This window comes from Carcharodon carcharias, chromosome 11 (assembly GCF_017639515.1).
Source record: "Carcharodon carcharias isolate sCarCar2 chromosome 11, sCarCar2.pri, whole genome shotgun sequence".
Taxonomy (NCBI): Eukaryota; Metazoa; Chordata; class Chondrichthyes; order Lamniformes; family Lamnidae; genus Carcharodon; species Carcharodon carcharias.
Window position 1 is genome coordinate 42,436,057 of NC_054477.1, and position 17,315 is coordinate 42,453,371.

Consider the following 17,315-nt stretch of genomic DNA (forward strand, 5'->3'; position numbering starts at 1 on the left):
TTGCGGTTCATGTTAGCTTCAGGCATTAGTTAAAAATATGTCCAGTGTTTTAGTACTTAGTGCAAGTTAGTATGAAGATAAAGAAAAAGAAATTTCAACAAACTTAAGTATATATAAATATAGATATAGACACCATTTCTGTGTAGAAGCGTTTGCTAATTTCACTCCTGAAAGGTCTGGCTCTAATTTTTAGACAATGCCCCCTAGTTCTATCCTTTCTCTTTATCTACTCTATTTGCTCCCTCTAATACCTTGAAAACTTGATCAAATCATCGGGGAATCATAACAGTGTAGTCTGTCCTCGTAACTTAACGCTGGAAGTCCAGGTATTCTTCTGGTAGATCTACGCCGCACTTCCTTCAATGCCAATATGCCCTTCGTAGGGTATATTGTCCAGGAAAATAAGAGCCATGAAGAAAATAATGGCACAATAGAGTGACAAATTGCCAGGACCAAATGATTTTCACAATGTTTTAAGGAAAGTTGGTGAGAACGTTGCAGATGCCTTAAGTGTATTAACTATAATATCCTAACTATATTCCTTTAAATTGGAAAATTGCATGCGCCGCACTACTAGTTAAGAAAGATGAGAGAGAGAAATCAGGGAATTAAAAACCAATTAGCCCAACATCTTGAAAATTTTCAGCTAATCAGACAGAGTGTGGATTTATAAAGTGTGGGTCATGCCTGATGAATCTGTTTGAATTTTTTAAAGAGGTGACTAAAATTGTGGACAGGAGAATGTCAATGGATGTTATTGTTAGGTAAAGTTGAAGCACGTGGAATTGATCCAAATTCTTAACCTGATTAGGAAATTGGCAGGAGACAGAGTATGGATAATGGTCAGCATGTAACTAATAGTGTTCTGGAAGGATCTGTGCAGAGGCCTCAACTATTCATTTTATTTATTAATGACTTAGATGATAGAATAGAATGTTACATATCCAATTTTGCTGATGACACATAGGCAACATTATAAGCATTTCAGATGGAAGCATGAAATTACAGAGGTAATAATAGATGAAGTTAAAAGGCAAAACTGTGGCAAACGGATTTCAGTGTAGCCAAATGCGAGGTCATCCCCTTTGGATCTAAAAAGGATAGAGCAAAGTATTTTCTAAACGATGAAAAGCTAGAAGCAGTGGAGATCAAATGAGATTTTTCACATACACGAATCATTAAAATATCAGGAGAAGGTACTGAAAATAATCAGAGGCGAATGGTATACTGGCTTTTATATCTAGAGCACTAAAGTATAAAGGGACTAGAAGTCATGCTACAGCTCCGTAAAGCCCAGACTGGACCTCATTTGGAGTACTGTGAGCAATTCTGGACACCATACCTAGGAAAGATGTATTGGCCTTGAAGGGATCGCAGCATAGATCTACCGGAATAATACCTGGACTCCAAGGCTTAAGTTATAAGGACAGACTATACAAACTAGGATTCCCTGTAATTTATAAGGTTTATGGGATGATTTTCAAGATATTAAGGGGAACAGACAGGGTAGATAAAGAAAATGCATAGAACTAGGGGGCATATTCTTTAAAAAAAAAAAATTAGAGCTAGGCCTATCAGGAGTGAAATTAGGAAAAAAACTTCTACGCAGAGGGGTAGAAGTTTGAAATACTCTGTTGCAAATGACACTTAATGCTAGAACAATTGCACATTTTTAAACCTGAGATTGCTGACTTTCTGTTAACAAAAGGTATTAAGGAATATAGGACAAATATGAGCCATAACTAGAGTTGGGCTACAGATCAGTCATAATCTCATTAAATAGTGGTATATGCCGAAGGAGCTAAATGACCTACCCGTACTTTAGTGTTCCTAAAATGTTATTCACCAGTAATCTGTCACCAGCGTGTAAAATTCTTCTTTTAATCGCACTAACTTCCTATCATTTGCCTCAGCCCTATGTCTGTCCAGAAATCACCTATTTTTGGGAATGGGCAAACCCATGCTTCAGTGGTCATCCTGTTACTTCTTCCACAACTCTACTACTCTTGGAAGTTCCACCTAACTTTCCTTCTTCCTTTAAATCATGTTGCCTGAGACTCGCCATGAATTTATTCAAAATTGTGTTTCTCCTTTTTCTTCACTGGTTCCTGTGTGTGTTGGCTTTCTGGGAAAATGAGGTAATTTTTTTTTCCATTACACCAGGTTGAGACTGCTTTTCATGGAAAACTCAGTGCTACAGGAAACAAGCTCATTGTCCAAGCCAATGTTAGCACATAATGTGCTAAAATATGTAACACTCTAGGGTCTGGTAACGTGGCTTTACCTAAAGAGATTAATCCAAATAGTGGGCGTGCATCTTCAGCAGAGAAGTGCTCTGAATGCATCGGATGCTGGAGCACATGGAGGTCTCTTTGCAGGCATACCATTTGCAAACATTAAGAATACAAACTAGTGAATATGCCACTGCTGTATCTCAGCACAAGCACTAAAGGCCCACAATTTCTCTCTTCAGGAACTGTTTGTTTTGCACCCGCCTATTTTTTTTATCTTAGTGATGCATGTCTTGTTTAACTTCCATCTACTTTTTTTGACTGAACTAATGGAACAAGAATTTTCGCCGAAATAATAGCTTTGCATTCAACAAGGTTTAGTATATTTTTTGCAGAAAAATGTCCCCAGTTCCCTAAATGCAAATCATCAAATAATAGTGTCCTTCTGTCACCAAAGATGTCACCATCACTCATTAGAGCTCCATGCCTTCATTCGCATTGGCAATCCACAAGACGACTGGTTCGTTTCTGAACGACTTCACAGTCAAGTATCGGTGCATGAAATGTACCACAGCATTGTGGGGATTCTACTCAAGATACCTGGCAAACTTTCGCATTATTAATACATTGTTGAGTTGAATATTCATTGAAACCAAAACAAAATACTTCGAGTCTCATGTTCACTTAGTTAAGATTTACTTTCCATTTAGTTTATTAAATTTGTTCCTCTGTGACCACCATGAGCTTCAGCAATGCTAATAAGGTTCTATACCTATTGGACACTGTGTTATATTATGTTTCTACTTTTCTCTTGAAAACTCAAGATAAAATAACTTTGTTGTTTTTGTCTCTGTCTCTTTCAGAACATGGAGGACAGATTTACCAAAGGGAACCTGTGCACTGGTGGCAGTTTCCATAGAGCACGATGATGCACCTTTGGTGGGTGGCGTCCGAGCCATGGTCATTGACAGTCAGTGTCTGATTGAGCCATGTGGCTCTGGGAAATCCAGAATGACGCACATCAGCAGAGCTGATCTGAGGTAAATGAGCTATTGTACTAATGGCACTCTTTTGTTGAGCTGTTTTTTTTTAATTTTAATGTCTGTCTACAAAACAAAAGGGGAGAAATGTCTTGGAGGACAGCTTTGTTCTTAAAGAACTCCCCAATCTTGCTTACAGAACAAATAAAAATAAGTCATTTGAATATTGCTGAAAAGAGAGACATGTTGCTGAAGCTTTTCGTCTTGCACTCATCAGGACAAACACAAGAATGCAAAGTTTCAAATGATCGCTACAGTTTATACGATAGGAGAAAAGGGGTGCTGATTGGTTGGCAAGCTGACTCTAATTGGCTGAGGTATTGGCATGGAGAAAGCAATGGGGAACTGTAGGCTCCCCGTGCTTTCAGGTAGTTCAAAAAAGACACACAGCATGAGCATTTTCATTTTGTTTGCAGAGAACAGGTCTCTATATGAAGTTTGCTTCTAGCAAGAGTAAATAAGCCACATTACAAGCTCAACTGATTATCTTACATTGGTTGGCAGTGTAGCTGTTAGCTCATTCAGGGTTGTTCAACAAGTGCTGCTCAATCGCAGAGTCGCATGTAACAATAGACATTTTGTTTTGGGTTTTACGAGCGTGGCTGGTTGAATATGGTCTGTACTTTGCCTATTGTGAACAACTGAAGGAACATGTTTGATTTGATTAGGCTGTATGTCCCAATGATTAGTTATGAACCTGGCATCGTTGTGGCATTGAAATTATGTCGTAGGCAGAACATCTTTTTGAATTGACAGCAGTACCTTATTAGTGGAAAATACCAGTTGCGTCACCGCTGCATACTAGCAGCGTGAAACTGTTTGCTTAACCTGTTGTTCAAATTTTTTAGGTACTTTGCCTTTCCAGGGTAATTAGTTCAAGCCTTGCACCTTTTTTGAATTATTTGGAAGCATAGGGAGCCTGTTGTTCCCTATTGCTTTCTCCATGACAACATCTCAGCCAATCAGAATCAACTTGCCAACCAATGAGCACCCAATTTCTCCTGTAGTGTAAATTGTCATGATCATTTGAAATTTGACATTCTTGTATTTGTCCTGATGATGCAAGACGAAAAGCTTCATGTCTCTCTCTTCAGCAAAATTCAAGCCCTGAACTACTAAGTGACTGACTGAATAAATATATATAATTAATCTCCCAAGGCTTTGCTAGTGGAGAAAACAAAGTCTTTCTGTCTGCCAGTTCTCATTCTATAACCTTTTATATCATGTGTCTTGAGTAACCACATGTATAGGAAGTATATTCAGCTGTTTGAGCTGAAGTTTAGGATTTCTGAGCTTGAGGGGTATCTGGAGTAACTGTGGAGCATCAGGGAGGATGGAAGTTTCCTGGATAGTATGTTCCAGGAGGTGGCTTCCCTATAGGCAGTAAGAGTTCAGCATAGTAGATGGGTGGGGACCAGGAATGGACAGGCAGTATGGGAGTCTTCATGATTTGTGCCACTGTCAAACAGGTACTCAATGTTGTGGACTGTTGGGAGTGATAATACCCTAAAAGAGTGAAGTTCAGACCATGGCACCAATGGCCAAAGGTAGGGGCAGCAAAGTGTAGAAATGTGGTTGTTGTAGGAGATTCCATTGTCAGGAGGACAGTTAGATATTTCTGTAACAGTCATTGAGAATCCCTCATGGCATGATGCCCCCCTGGTGCCAGGTTAAAGGACATCACGGAGAGGATACAGGATATTCTGCAGGGAGAAGGGAGTGAGCCAGAAGTTGTGGTCCATGTTGGTACCAACAATATAGGGAGGGTAGGTATCAAGATCCTAAGGTCAGATTTTTAGGAGCTAGGGAGGAAGTTTAAAAAGCAGGACTTTAACAGTAGTAATCTCTGGATTATTCAGTGTCATGTGAGAGTAGAAATAGGAAAATAGAGAGGGTCAATGCATGGTACAGGAGGGAGGGCTTCAGGTTCTCGGGGCATTGGGAGCAGTCCTGAGGCAAAAGGCACATCTTCAAAAGGGATAAGTTGCAACTCAACAAAACTGACAATGTCCTCATGGGGAGGTTCACAATGTGGTTAGGGAGGGTTTAAACTAAATTGGCAGGGGGATGGATTTTTTTATTCATTCATGGGATGGCGGTGTTGCTGGCTAGGCCAGCATAATGGTGTCAAGCTTCTTGAGTGTTGTTAGAGCTGCACTCAGCCGAGCAAGTGGAGAGTATTCCATGATCTGTGGCCTTTGTAGATGGTTGAAAGCCTTTGGGGAATCAGGAGGTGAGTTACTCACCGCAGGATTCCTTGCCTCTGAACTTTTCTTGTAGCCACAGTATTTATGTGGCTCATCAGTTCAGCTTCTAGTCAATGGTAACCCCCAGGGATTCAACATGGTAATGAATCCATTGAATGTCAAGAGGTGATGGTTAGATTCTCTCTTGTTAGAGTTGGTCATTGCCTGGCACTTGTGTGGCAAGAATGTTACTTGCCATTTGTCAGCCCAAGCCTGGATATTGTCCAGGTCTTGCTGCATTTGACATGGACTGCATTTGGACATGCATGGATACCAGCATATAGAAGCAGAAAAGAGGAATAAGATGTGTAAAGTTAGAACACAAGACCGTGCTGGAGATGGGAATAGTTTCATTTAGGATAGGAGCGGACTAAGAGGAAATAGTAAATTATTAGGTGGGTTCAGAGTACAGGAGAAAGTAATCTAAATTAGGATTACTGTACATGTATGTGAATGCACAGAATGTGGTAAATAGGATTAGTGAGTTACAGGCACAGATTGCCATGTGAAAATATGATGTGACTATAACAGAGGCCTGGCTCAAAACAGGACAAGCCTAGGTATTAATTAAACTTGGATACAACGTGTTCAGGAAAAGAAAAATAGGGGAAGGGATGGAAGTATTGATCAAGGAGAACATTACAGTGCTGGAAAAAATGCCCCAGACAGGTCAAGGAATCTATTTGGCTGGAGCTAAGGAACAAAAAATATGCAATTACATTACTCCAATGTAGTCTTTTGGCCACCAGCTAGTGGAAAGGATATAGAGGAACAATTTTGCTAGGAAATTACAGAGAGGTGCAAGAATTATGGAGCAGTTACAATGGGGACCTTAATTATCAGAACATAGACTGGGGTAGTAGAGTAAAGGGCAAAGATGCAAAGTTCTAGAGTGTGTTCAGGAAAATTTTCTATTGTAATATGCTTCCAGTCCAACAGGAAAGGAGACACTGCTAGGCCAGTGCTTGGGAATGGGGTGGGCCAAGTATATCAAGTATCAGTAGTGGGACATTTAGAGGAATAGTGATCGTTGTATCATAAAGTTTAGCTTGGTTGTGGAAAAGGACAAGGAACAGTTCAGAGTACAAATAATTTACTGGGGGAAAGCCAACTTTTATGGGGTGAGAATGGATCTGGCCCAGGTTGAATGGAATCAAAGGTTGGCAGGCAAAATCTGAATAATAGACTGCCTTTAGAGATGAGAGAGTTCAGGCACAGATGAGGTATATTCCCACAAAGGGCAAAGGCATGGTAAACAAATCCAGAGCTTCCTGGATGACAAATAGGATTGAGATTATGATGAAGAAGTAGTGTGCTTATGACAGATGTTAGGTGGACAATACAACCATGAACCAGGCTGAATGTAGAAGCTTCAGTGGGGAAGTGAAAAAGCAAATGAGAAGCAAAGAAAGAGCTTGAAAAAAGACTGGCAGCTAATATAAAAGGGGAATCCAAAAGTCTTCCACAGGCATATAAATAGTAAAAGGCTTGTAAAAAGGATTTGGGCCGACTAGGGACCAAAAAGGGGAATTACGCATGAAGGCAGAGGGCATAGCTGAGGTATTAAATGAATACTTTGCACCTGTCTTTACCAAGAAACACTTGAAGGGTTTAAAACTGATGAGCTATTAGATAGGCTGCCTGTCACTTAGACAAATGCGGGTAATTAAGGAAAGCCAGCATAGATTTGTTAAGAGCAAAACATGTTCAACTAACTTGCTGGAATTTTTTGATGAGGTAACAGAGAAGGTTTATGAGGGTAATGCTGTTGATGTGGTGTACCTGGGCTTCCAGAAGATATTTGATGAAGTGCCACACAATAGACTTGAGCAAAGTTATAGCTCTTGGAATAAAAGGGACAATAGCAATATGGATACAACATTGGCTGATTGCCCAGAAAACAAAGTAGGGATTAATGGATGTTTCGTGGACTGAGAAATGTTTGTAGTGGAGTCCCCAAGGGGTCAGTATTGGGACTGTTGGTTTTCCTGATATATGTTAATGACCTAGACATTGGTGTACAGGGCACAATTTCAAAAATTGCAGATGATATAAAACTTGGAAGCATCGTGATCTATTAGGAGGATAGTGCAGAACTTCAAACAGACATAGACAGGTTGATAATATGGGTGGACAAGTGGCTGATGAAATTTAATGCAGAGAAGTGTGAAGAGATTAATTTTGGTAGGAAAAACGTGGAGAGATAATATAAAATAAAGGGTGCAATTCTAAAGGGGGTACCTGGGTGTATATGTGCATAAATCATTGAGAGTGAAAGGATAGGTTGAGAGAACATTTAATATAAGATCCAGTATCCCAGGCAAGCAAGGAGGTTATTTTGAATTTGTAAAGAATACTGGTTTCAGCCTCAATTGGAGTATTGTGTCCTGTTCTGGGCACTTCATTTTAGGAAGGATGTGTAGGCATTAGAGAGAGTGCAGAAAAGATTCACACGAATGTTTCTAGGGATGAGGAAGTTTAGTGATGTAGATAGATTGGAGAGGTTGGGACTGTTCTCCTTGGAGCAGAGAAGGTTGAGAGGAGAATTGACAGAGGTATTCAAAATGATGAGTGATCTGGACAGAGTGAGAGGGAGAAACTGTCCCCACTCCTGGAAGGATCAAGAACAAAAGGGCACAGACTTAAGGTAATTGGCAAAAGGAGCACTGGTGACATGAGGAGAAACTTTTTCATGCAGTGAGTGTTTAGGACCTGGAATGCATTGAATGAGAATGTGGTGGAGGCAGGTTCAATCAAGGCATTCATGAGGAAATTGAATTGTTATCTGAAAAGGAAGAATGTGCAGGGCTACAGGGAGAAAGTAGGAAGTGACACCAGGTAAATTGCTCCTATGGAGAGCTGGCGCAGACATACCAGGCCAAATGGTCTCCTTCTATGCTGTAATGTTCTTTGATTAAAAACCCCAGAAATAGCAGAAGACATATAGCCCATCAACCCTGCCTTGTCCTTCAATATGATTATGGCCGATTTTGGGTGTCAGCTCCAAATTTTCCATCCACTCCCTATATCCCCTAATTCCTTGAGAGACCAAAAACCTATCTATCTCAGCGTTAAATATATTCAGTGATGGAACATCCACAAACCTCTGGGGTAGAGATTCCAAAAATTCACAATCTTTTGGGTGAAGAAATGTATCCTTATCTCAGTCCTTAATGATTGGCCCCTTATCCTGAAACTTCCTTTGTTCTAGATTCCCCAGCCAGGAGAAAGGATGCCTGTGTCTACCCTATCAAGCTCCTTCATAGTCTTAAATGTTTCAAAGAGATCAGCTCTAACTCTTCTAAACTCATTCCAGAGAATATAGACCCAATTTACTATGGATCATTCCTATGATGACTGCTATCATCCCAGGGCCCAATCTAGTGAACCTTCGCTGCGCTGTAAAATCACCTTCTCGTTTTTCAGTTTGTCTTCCACTCACTCTCTTTCTCACTGGCGACCATACCCCCCCCATTCTCTTTGGCGCACCCTGTCCCCCTTGCTTTTGTGCCCTTCCATCAGTATGGCTTTCCCACATTTTCTTTCTCTTTTCTCGAGTTCTTCCTCTCATTACGTAAGAAAGGAAATGAATGGGATTATTCCAAGTGCAAGATATCCAACAATCCATCTTTTTTTTAAGGTTCAGAATTTATTGGAAATTATTTCTGGTTCTCCTAATCAGCCACCCTGTGGCCCAAAGATGCTCCTCTTTGAAATAGTGCCCTGAGACCTTTTACCTCCACTTGAGAGACTTTGAAAGACACCCTCCTAGCAGTGCAGCACTTCCTCAGCATTGGCATGTCAGCCTAGAGTGGGACTTGAACCCACAATCTTCTGATTCAGAGGCAAGAATGCTACCAACTGAGCCGTAACTGATACTATGATAAAAGAAAAAAGCACCTCATACTGATGTTTATTAAATCAAACTAAGAAATTTTTTTAAAAATTGCAAGGAAAGCTGTTGGGCAGTGAGTTTGAAAGCAGTAATTCAGTTTTGAAATTCTGATATTCATAAACTGCTAAAACTTCATTCTACTGATTAATGATGTGATTGTATTGCACAATTGAATTACTGCTTTGTAACTGTCAACCATCTATTATCGAATGTAACATTAATATCTAAATGAACTAGAAACCGAAACCGCTGGAAACACATAGCTAATGAATCAGCATCTGTTAGAAGAAAATAGCTCAGCATTTCAGGTCATACTCTTCATTAGAACTTGGAGATGAAATATACCCAAAATGTGAATCTGTAGTTCTTTATTATGTACAGACAGATTTGTGCATTTCCAGAATTTTCTATTATTTTCTTTATTCGAGCTATGTGTCTTTTCAGTGGCATATTAAAACAGCACAGATACTCTTGATAAAAAAAGGTACAAATCTTTCTTTCAGAAAGTTAAAATTTTGTGTGTCTCCTAAGCTAATGATATCCTGGTATGTAATATGTATTAGTCATGTTGATAGACATCAAATAGCTGGGTGCAGATGCTGTTAATTCAGAAAGTAACTGCAGGCTGACACTGTTTTATTCCCAGATGTTTGAGGATGCTTGTCTGAGTCTGGGAATGCATCGCACTAATATCCAAATGTATTCATGTCTTTAGGGGTCGGACTCCAGAATGGTACAACAAAGCCTTCGGGTATCTCTGTGCAGCAGATGCTGGAAGAATCAGAAACTCCTTTCAACCTATAAATGCAGAGGGTCCTGAAACCAAAATCTAAAACAGAAGAGCCTGTGTTAGAAGGGGTGCATCTGTAGAAGGAACAGGGAAGCTATTTTATGGGAAAGTTGATTGCTGGAGGCAGAAATATAAATTAGCAAAAGTTTGGTTAAATGGTTCACAGTAATGATGAAAAGCAAAGACATTTGTAAAGTTCCTGCACTGAGTGATATCTCTGCCAAGGGTCCTTGCAGCACTATACTGTCCTTTTGTAAAAGCGTTCCTCTAGGTTGCAGATACACAGTGGTGCTGACCAGCATCATCCACAGCAAGCTTTTGTAATATTGCAATCCGTTTCTTTGTGTCCTGATTCAAACTTTCAGCAATTCCTGTGCCCATTGCTGGATCAATTTGTGTTAGATCATGCTTCTAGAGTTGTTCAGAAAGTCACTGTTTCAACATTTTTTATTTTTGATTTTTTTCCACATATACTCAGTGAACTTCAAGCCTAGAGCCCAGGTAATTATGGTGGGCCACATATACAAAAGTTGCGATCCATAAATTTACACAGAATTTAAACCTGTGCTTTGCACAGTCCAAGGAATAAATGCTTCTGAGAAGTATCTGCATTTTTATTTTATATATATATATATGTGTAGATAATAAAGATATATAAGAAGTATAAATATATATATTCTGTATCTATATTTTAAGCCTTTAACATTCAGCTGTGATGCCTGGCCAACAAGCTGATATTCCTGGCTCTTGGATCCCAAATCTTGCCATAGAATTTTAGGCCGATTTTGCTATTGTAAGCCGGGTGTTTGCACAATGCGGCCAATTTCACAATGACCTTTGTTGAGGTCAGATTTGCTTCGACACAGTTGTAACTTGACTATACCCATGATGGAAATAGTTAAGAAAATCAACAGAGCTGAAAATAATGTGCATGCATAGATAGAGCAGATTGTTTCACCAAGCCTTTAGACCCTCCCTCCTGAAAACATGCAAATATGTATTTAAAAAGTAATTATGCATTTCAGTAATTTATTGCTCACTCTGGATTAGCAAAAACAGGAATTTTTACTGGAAGCTTATTAAGAACTTTTCTGTGGAGAGTATAGTCTTCATTGTACTCCTCCACTATTATACTGGGCATGTTTTAAAGCACATAATTTTCACAGTATTATTTTCATATGCAATGTACGAGGTGCGATTACTCGTAACAATAGTGAAAAAATTGCCACATCAGTGCCACTTAATCGCCAGTCATATTCTTGAGGAGTGTAGTCACTTTATATGTGCATGAGTCAAATGGTTATCCTTAGACCATATTCTCAACATAGTATTATGCCTTTGATTGGGATTCAGTATGACCAGGAATTTTATTTAAGGATGTAACTATTTATACCTCATATTTTTACCTCATATTTGTTGGTTTTTTTGTTGACTGTAAATATGTTTATCTAATATTGTGTGAAATTCTGATGCATCTAAAAATATTTGTGGTTAAAGTTTTCATTATTTCTTGTACAAAAGGTTTATTTTTTTCCTCATCATTATGAAATGCACTAATAAAGATTACAGCGTATAAGTAAGAGCTTCTTGGTATTGGTAGTGTTCACATGGAAGATTTTCTTGGCATTTACACATACTGAAATTCCACTTGATCTTGTCAGAGGCACAGTTCAATGACGTAAATGCCGCATGGCAAATCACAGCTTTCATTTTTATGATAAACCTAGCATCAGCTGGGTAACAGGACGGGAAAACCTGGAAAGACGGGTTAGGGTAGAGGAGAATAAAGGGGTTGAGTAGGTACTTTAGAGGTGAAGAGGTGTGATATTGAGGCGCTGTTGGGAAAGTGAAAAGTAGAGAATGTGATACAGAAAAGACAAGTGATTAGGAGAGGAGATAGCAAGTGGATTATCGGCTATATTTTCCCTGCAACAACTACCCAAATACAGTCAGCTACCATTGGCTTCCTTTCCTTTCACACCACCCACCACTACCTTCTGAAAGAAGGAAAAGACCGTGAACAGGAGAGACTTAAAAGATGGAACCACAATATGATTATTAAAAGCAAGACTTGCATTTATATGACGTTTCACAACCTCAGGACATCCCAAAGTGCTTTCCAATCAATGAAGTGTAGTTGCTGTTATAATGTAGAAAATGTGACAGGCAATTTTCACAGAACAAAGGGCTATAAACAGCAATGAAGTAAATGACCAGATAATCTGCTTTGGTGATACTGGCTGGGGATAAATATTGCCCAGGACATCAAGGCAACAGTCCTACTCTTCCCCAAAAAGGGCTATGGGATCTTCCACATATTTGTGAAAGGGCAGATGGATTTGGTTTAACAACTTATCCATGGTAAGCTGGTACCTTGAACATTGCAGTACACTCTCACTGCAACGTTCACTTACCCCTGCACTGAAGTATCAGCCTAGATTATGTACTTGAGGCTCTGAGCCCAAAACCTTCGACTCAAGCAAGAGAGCTACCACTGAGCCAAGGCAGCAACAAGTACAAGAGCAGCCATATTCTCCAATTTATTTGGGTAGCATTTCAACTTGCCACTTGAATATTTAGATAATTTCATAGAATCTGCTTTCCCAGCTTGAATGAGATACAATTGCAGCACTAGTAGCAATTCTCTCCATGTTTCCACACCTCATTGGAAGTATGGGCTCAGTACATTGACCCTGCAATGGGAAGAACTAACATTTGGAATTATACCCCATTTAATCACTTCTAGGAAAAGAGGAAATAAATTAAGGACATGAATAGGTATTCCTGTAATCACCTCATACGTTCTAATCAAAATTATTTTTAAAAAGTTACCTTTTTAAAGCTCTAGATCAATTTCTAAAAAGTTTCTAGAGTGCAGTAGTCTTTGTTATTAGACTGATCAAATATTGTTGAAACAAGGCTAATGAATTATTTTAAAATGTGATAGTTACTTCAAAAAGAGGTAACTTGAAAGTTATGGGGAGCAAGCAGGAAATGGAAATTGAACTAGATGGCTCATAGTTAGAAAAATACCAATACAAGCTTGATGGTTTTGTAAACTACCCCATTCCCCTTCTGTCATGTTCTCCCTGACATAAGCATTTTCAACACTGATTGCTAAAATAGTACTTAAATTGTCTTTGTCTATCCATAGTGTTTATATAAAAGTGATTTTAATCAACATTTTCTATGGTGCAAGAATAACATACCCATTCTTGCACCATAGCTTAAATGTTCTAAGCTTACAGGATTGGGTGCATTTTCAGTGCAAAGATGCACCCATGGTACTGAGCAATGACTCAGCCTTGAAGTCATTAATGTAATTTGCTGCACTTCCAGCCTATGACAGACAGAGTCTGCCTATAGTGGGGTTGGAGGTTGGTTGTGACCAGTTTTAGGCCTTTGCAGCACAAAATTACCCAGCGCTACTGGTGGTAATCAACTTTTAAAAAACAAATTGGACTATTTAAGTTTTAAAATAAACCCATAATGTCCATAGCTATATTGAATGCTTGGGACAATCAGGTAGTCATAAATCACGAATCAGTTCGCAACTTGATAACCAATTCCAAGAAATAAACCAATTCAAAGAAATAAACTAAAAGAACAGGTGGCAATTTTGGCTGTTACATTTTTTAATTAATGAACACTTTCCAGTAATTGAATTTTCACATGCATCTTTTACAAAGATACATTTTCTGCATGCTTTATTTATAAATAGCATACTCATTACAATGAACAATAACCAAACTGTATATTAACACAAAAATATGCACATCTAAAAATATATTTTAAACACATTCATTTCCATTTAGAATGATATACTGCTGTGTCAGAATCTTTAAACTTCACCTGATTTCCAGACTTTTTTGAGAGCTGCCTGTGTCTGGGTTTCTCTATCTCTTCAAATGATAATACACTTCTACAGGTGTACATTTATCAGGAATATACACTTAATGGGAGTCTGCAAATGTCTGCTTTACATTTTTTTTCCTCTAACTGGACAATACAGAGTGTCTAAACAACCTAGAATAAAAATCTTCACCACTTAACCTGTGTAGTTCCTGAAAATAAGATGATTGGCAAACTCAATATGACTCACTTTTGTAAAGATATGGATTGTTAAAACTAAACAATACTATTGTTATCGACATTTTTATAAGCAAACGAATGCGTGCAAGCAAAGGAAACATTGTAAAGCTAGAATGCTTAGCACTTACGAGTACTGGTGGATCTATACATGCATCCAAATGGCACTCGCTTTTCATATGGCGTTATATATTTACCAGTAAATTTCTGATATCTGCTTTATGTCTTGACTCTGTTTGATACTACGCTGCACTGCATCTCTCCAGAACCAGATAGAAACAATTGAACCACTTCAGAACCTCCCTAGCCACCAGAATGCACCTAAGTGTGAACAAGGCTGACTTCATTCTTTTCAATTTCCAATCAGTTAGTTATTGCCCTTGGCAGCCTGCCTGACACGGGAACTGATCAGATGACAAAGTCCAGAAGGTAGCCTCTATTTCATCATCCCACAGTTCAATATGGTCGTGCACTGATGCACTCTATGAATGGGTGGTCTTTCTGCACATCTATGATGATTAATGGAGTAAAGGCACTAGACTCATTGAATGGTTACAGCACAGAATGAAGCCATTCTTGCTGGCTGCCTGCAAGAGCAACTCAGTTAGTCCGACTCCCCTGCCTTTTGTCGGTAATCCTACAAATTTTTCTTCAGATAATTATCCAATCCCCTATTGAAAGCCACAATTTTATCTTGACCACCTTCTGAGGCGGTGCATTCCAGATCCTAACCACACACTTTTAGTTCTTTAGCCATTCACTCTAAATCTGTGTCCTCTGGTTCTCAACCCTTCCACCAATGGGAACAGTTTCTCTCGGTCTACTCTGTCCAGAGTCCTCATGGCCCAAGATCAGGGGTGAATGTTGCTGACACTCCCTTACAGGTCCTGGCAGCCAGCCCCATGTATGACTAGGGCATCAATCCCATAATTTGGGCTGGAATCTATGGTATGCTTCATAGGCAGTCAGGAAATCTGCTCCACCACACTTTTGCAGAGTGGGCCTCCTCAAATTTCTTAACCCATTGTTTTCTTGGAATAAACTAAGAGACAAATTATTGTCTTTGGTGCTCCTGACATGGAGCTTCACTCTCTGGGAATGTATATTGGAAATCTGGGAGCACCCCTGATTTGCTGACCCACTATATCTCATATATTGAAATGGATGGATGTCAAGAAAAAAATGGAGCTGTGAATTGAGTATACACCTAGATTTCAGGTAGCTACTCCATCCAGAACACTACAGATGAAAGTTACTTCAAAGTTGTAATCGTGTCACTTTTTTGACAATGCTCTCCTCAAAGTGCTTTCATACCAGAAACGACAATGGCAAACTCAGCCCCATCGACCCTGCAAAGTCCTCCTTACTAACACCTGGGGGCTAGTGCCAAAATTGGGAGAGCTGTCTCACAGACCAGTCTAGAAACAGCCTGACATAGTCATACTCAGATAATATCCCAAATACCATCATTACCATTGCTGGGTATGTCCTGATCCACCAGCAGGGCAGACCAAGCAGAGGTGGCGGCACAGTGGTATACATTCTAGAGGGGTTTTCCCTGGGAGTCCTCAATATAGACTCATGGCATCAGGTCAAACGTGGACAAGGAAACCTCCTGCTGATTGCTATGTACCATCCCCCCTTCAGCTGATGAATCAGTACTCCTCCGTATTGAACGCCATTTGGAAGAAGCACTGAGGGTGACAAGGACGCAGAATGTACTCTGGGTGGGAGATTTCAATGTCCATCACCAAGAGTGGCTCAGTAGCACCACTACTGACTAAGCTGGCCAAGTCCTAGAGGACATAGGTGCTATTCAGGGTCTCCAGCAGGTGGTGAGGGGACCAACAAGAGGGAAAAACATACTTGACCTCATCCTCATCAACCTGCCTGCCGCAGCTACATCTGTCCATGATGGTATCAGTAGGAGTGACCACCCCACAGTTCTTGTGGAGACAAAGTCCCATCTTCACATTGAAGATACCCTCCATTGTGATGTGTGGGATAGATTTTGAACAGATCGAGTAACTCAAGACTGGCAATCATGAGGTGCTGTGGACCATCAGCAGCAGCAGAATTGTAGACAATTACAATCGGTAATCTCATGGCCCAGAATATCCCCCCACTGTACCATTATCACCAAGCCAGGGGATCAGCCCTGGTTCAATGATGAGTGCAGGAGGGCATGCCAGGAGTAGCATCAGACATACCGAAAAATTACTTGGTCAACCTGGTGAAGTGGTAGGCAATGACCATGTCCAACAAAAGAGAATCTAACCATCCTCCCTTAACATTCAATGGTATGGACATCACTAAATCCCCCACTATCAACATGCTGGGGGTTACCATTTGACCAGAAGCTGAACTGGACTCACCATATAAATACTGTGGCTACAAGAGCAGGTCAGAGGCTAGGAATCGTGCGACAAGTAATTCACCTCTTCGCTCCCCAAATCCTGTCCACCATCTACAAGACACAAGTCAGGAGTGTGATGGAATATTCTCCACTTGACTGGATGAGTGCAGCTCCAATAACACTCAAGAATCTCGACATCATCCTGAGCAAAGCAGTCCGCTTGATTGGCACCCTGTCCACAAACATTCATCCCCTCCACCACTGACACACAGTAGCAGCAGTGTGTACTATCTACAAGATGCATTGCAGGGACTCACCAAGTCTCTTTGGACAGCATCTTACAAGCCCATGACCACGATCATCTCGAAGGACAAGAGCAACAGACACAAGGGAACACCACCACCCGGAAGGTCCCCTCCAAGCCACTCACCACCCTTCACTGTCGCTGGGTCAAAATCCTGGAACTCCCTCCTAACAGCAGTGTAAGTATACCTACACATGGACTACAGCAGTTTGAGAAGGCAGCTCACCTTCTCAAGGGCAATAAGGGATGGGCAATAAAGGCTGGCCCAGCCAGCAAAGCTCACGTCCCATGAATGAATTTTTAAAAAGCCATGCTCATGATATTCTTCAAATCTAATTCAAATTTTAAATCAAAAGGAAGAGTG

General features: G+C 40.1%; 2 protein-coding genes across 7 annotated transcripts in view; one reads left to right on the forward strand and one right to left on the reverse strand.

Moving 5' to 3' along the window:
- stard13b (StAR-related lipid transfer (START) domain containing 13b) overlaps positions 1-11,782 on the forward strand; it is a 581,811-nt gene extending 570,029 nt beyond the window's left edge. For all 6 annotated transcript variants that reach the window (XM_041198861.1, XM_041198862.1, XM_041198863.1 and 3 more), the window contains 2 exons: positions 3,095-3,271; positions 10,128-11,782. In XM_041198861.1, coding sequence (XP_041054795.1) covers positions 3,095-3,271; positions 10,128-10,245 — 295 coding nt within the window. In that variant the 3' untranslated portion in view covers positions 10,246-11,782. The remainder of the gene's footprint in view (positions 1-3,094; positions 3,272-10,127) is intronic.
- kl (klotho) overlaps positions 11,766-17,315 on the reverse strand; it is a 123,642-nt gene continuing 118,092 nt past the window's right edge. The window contains exon 6 of the mRNA XM_041198671.1: positions 11,766-12,037. Within this exon, the coding sequence (XP_041054605.1) occupies positions 11,766-12,037 (272 nt within the window). The remainder of the gene's footprint in view (positions 12,038-17,315) is intronic.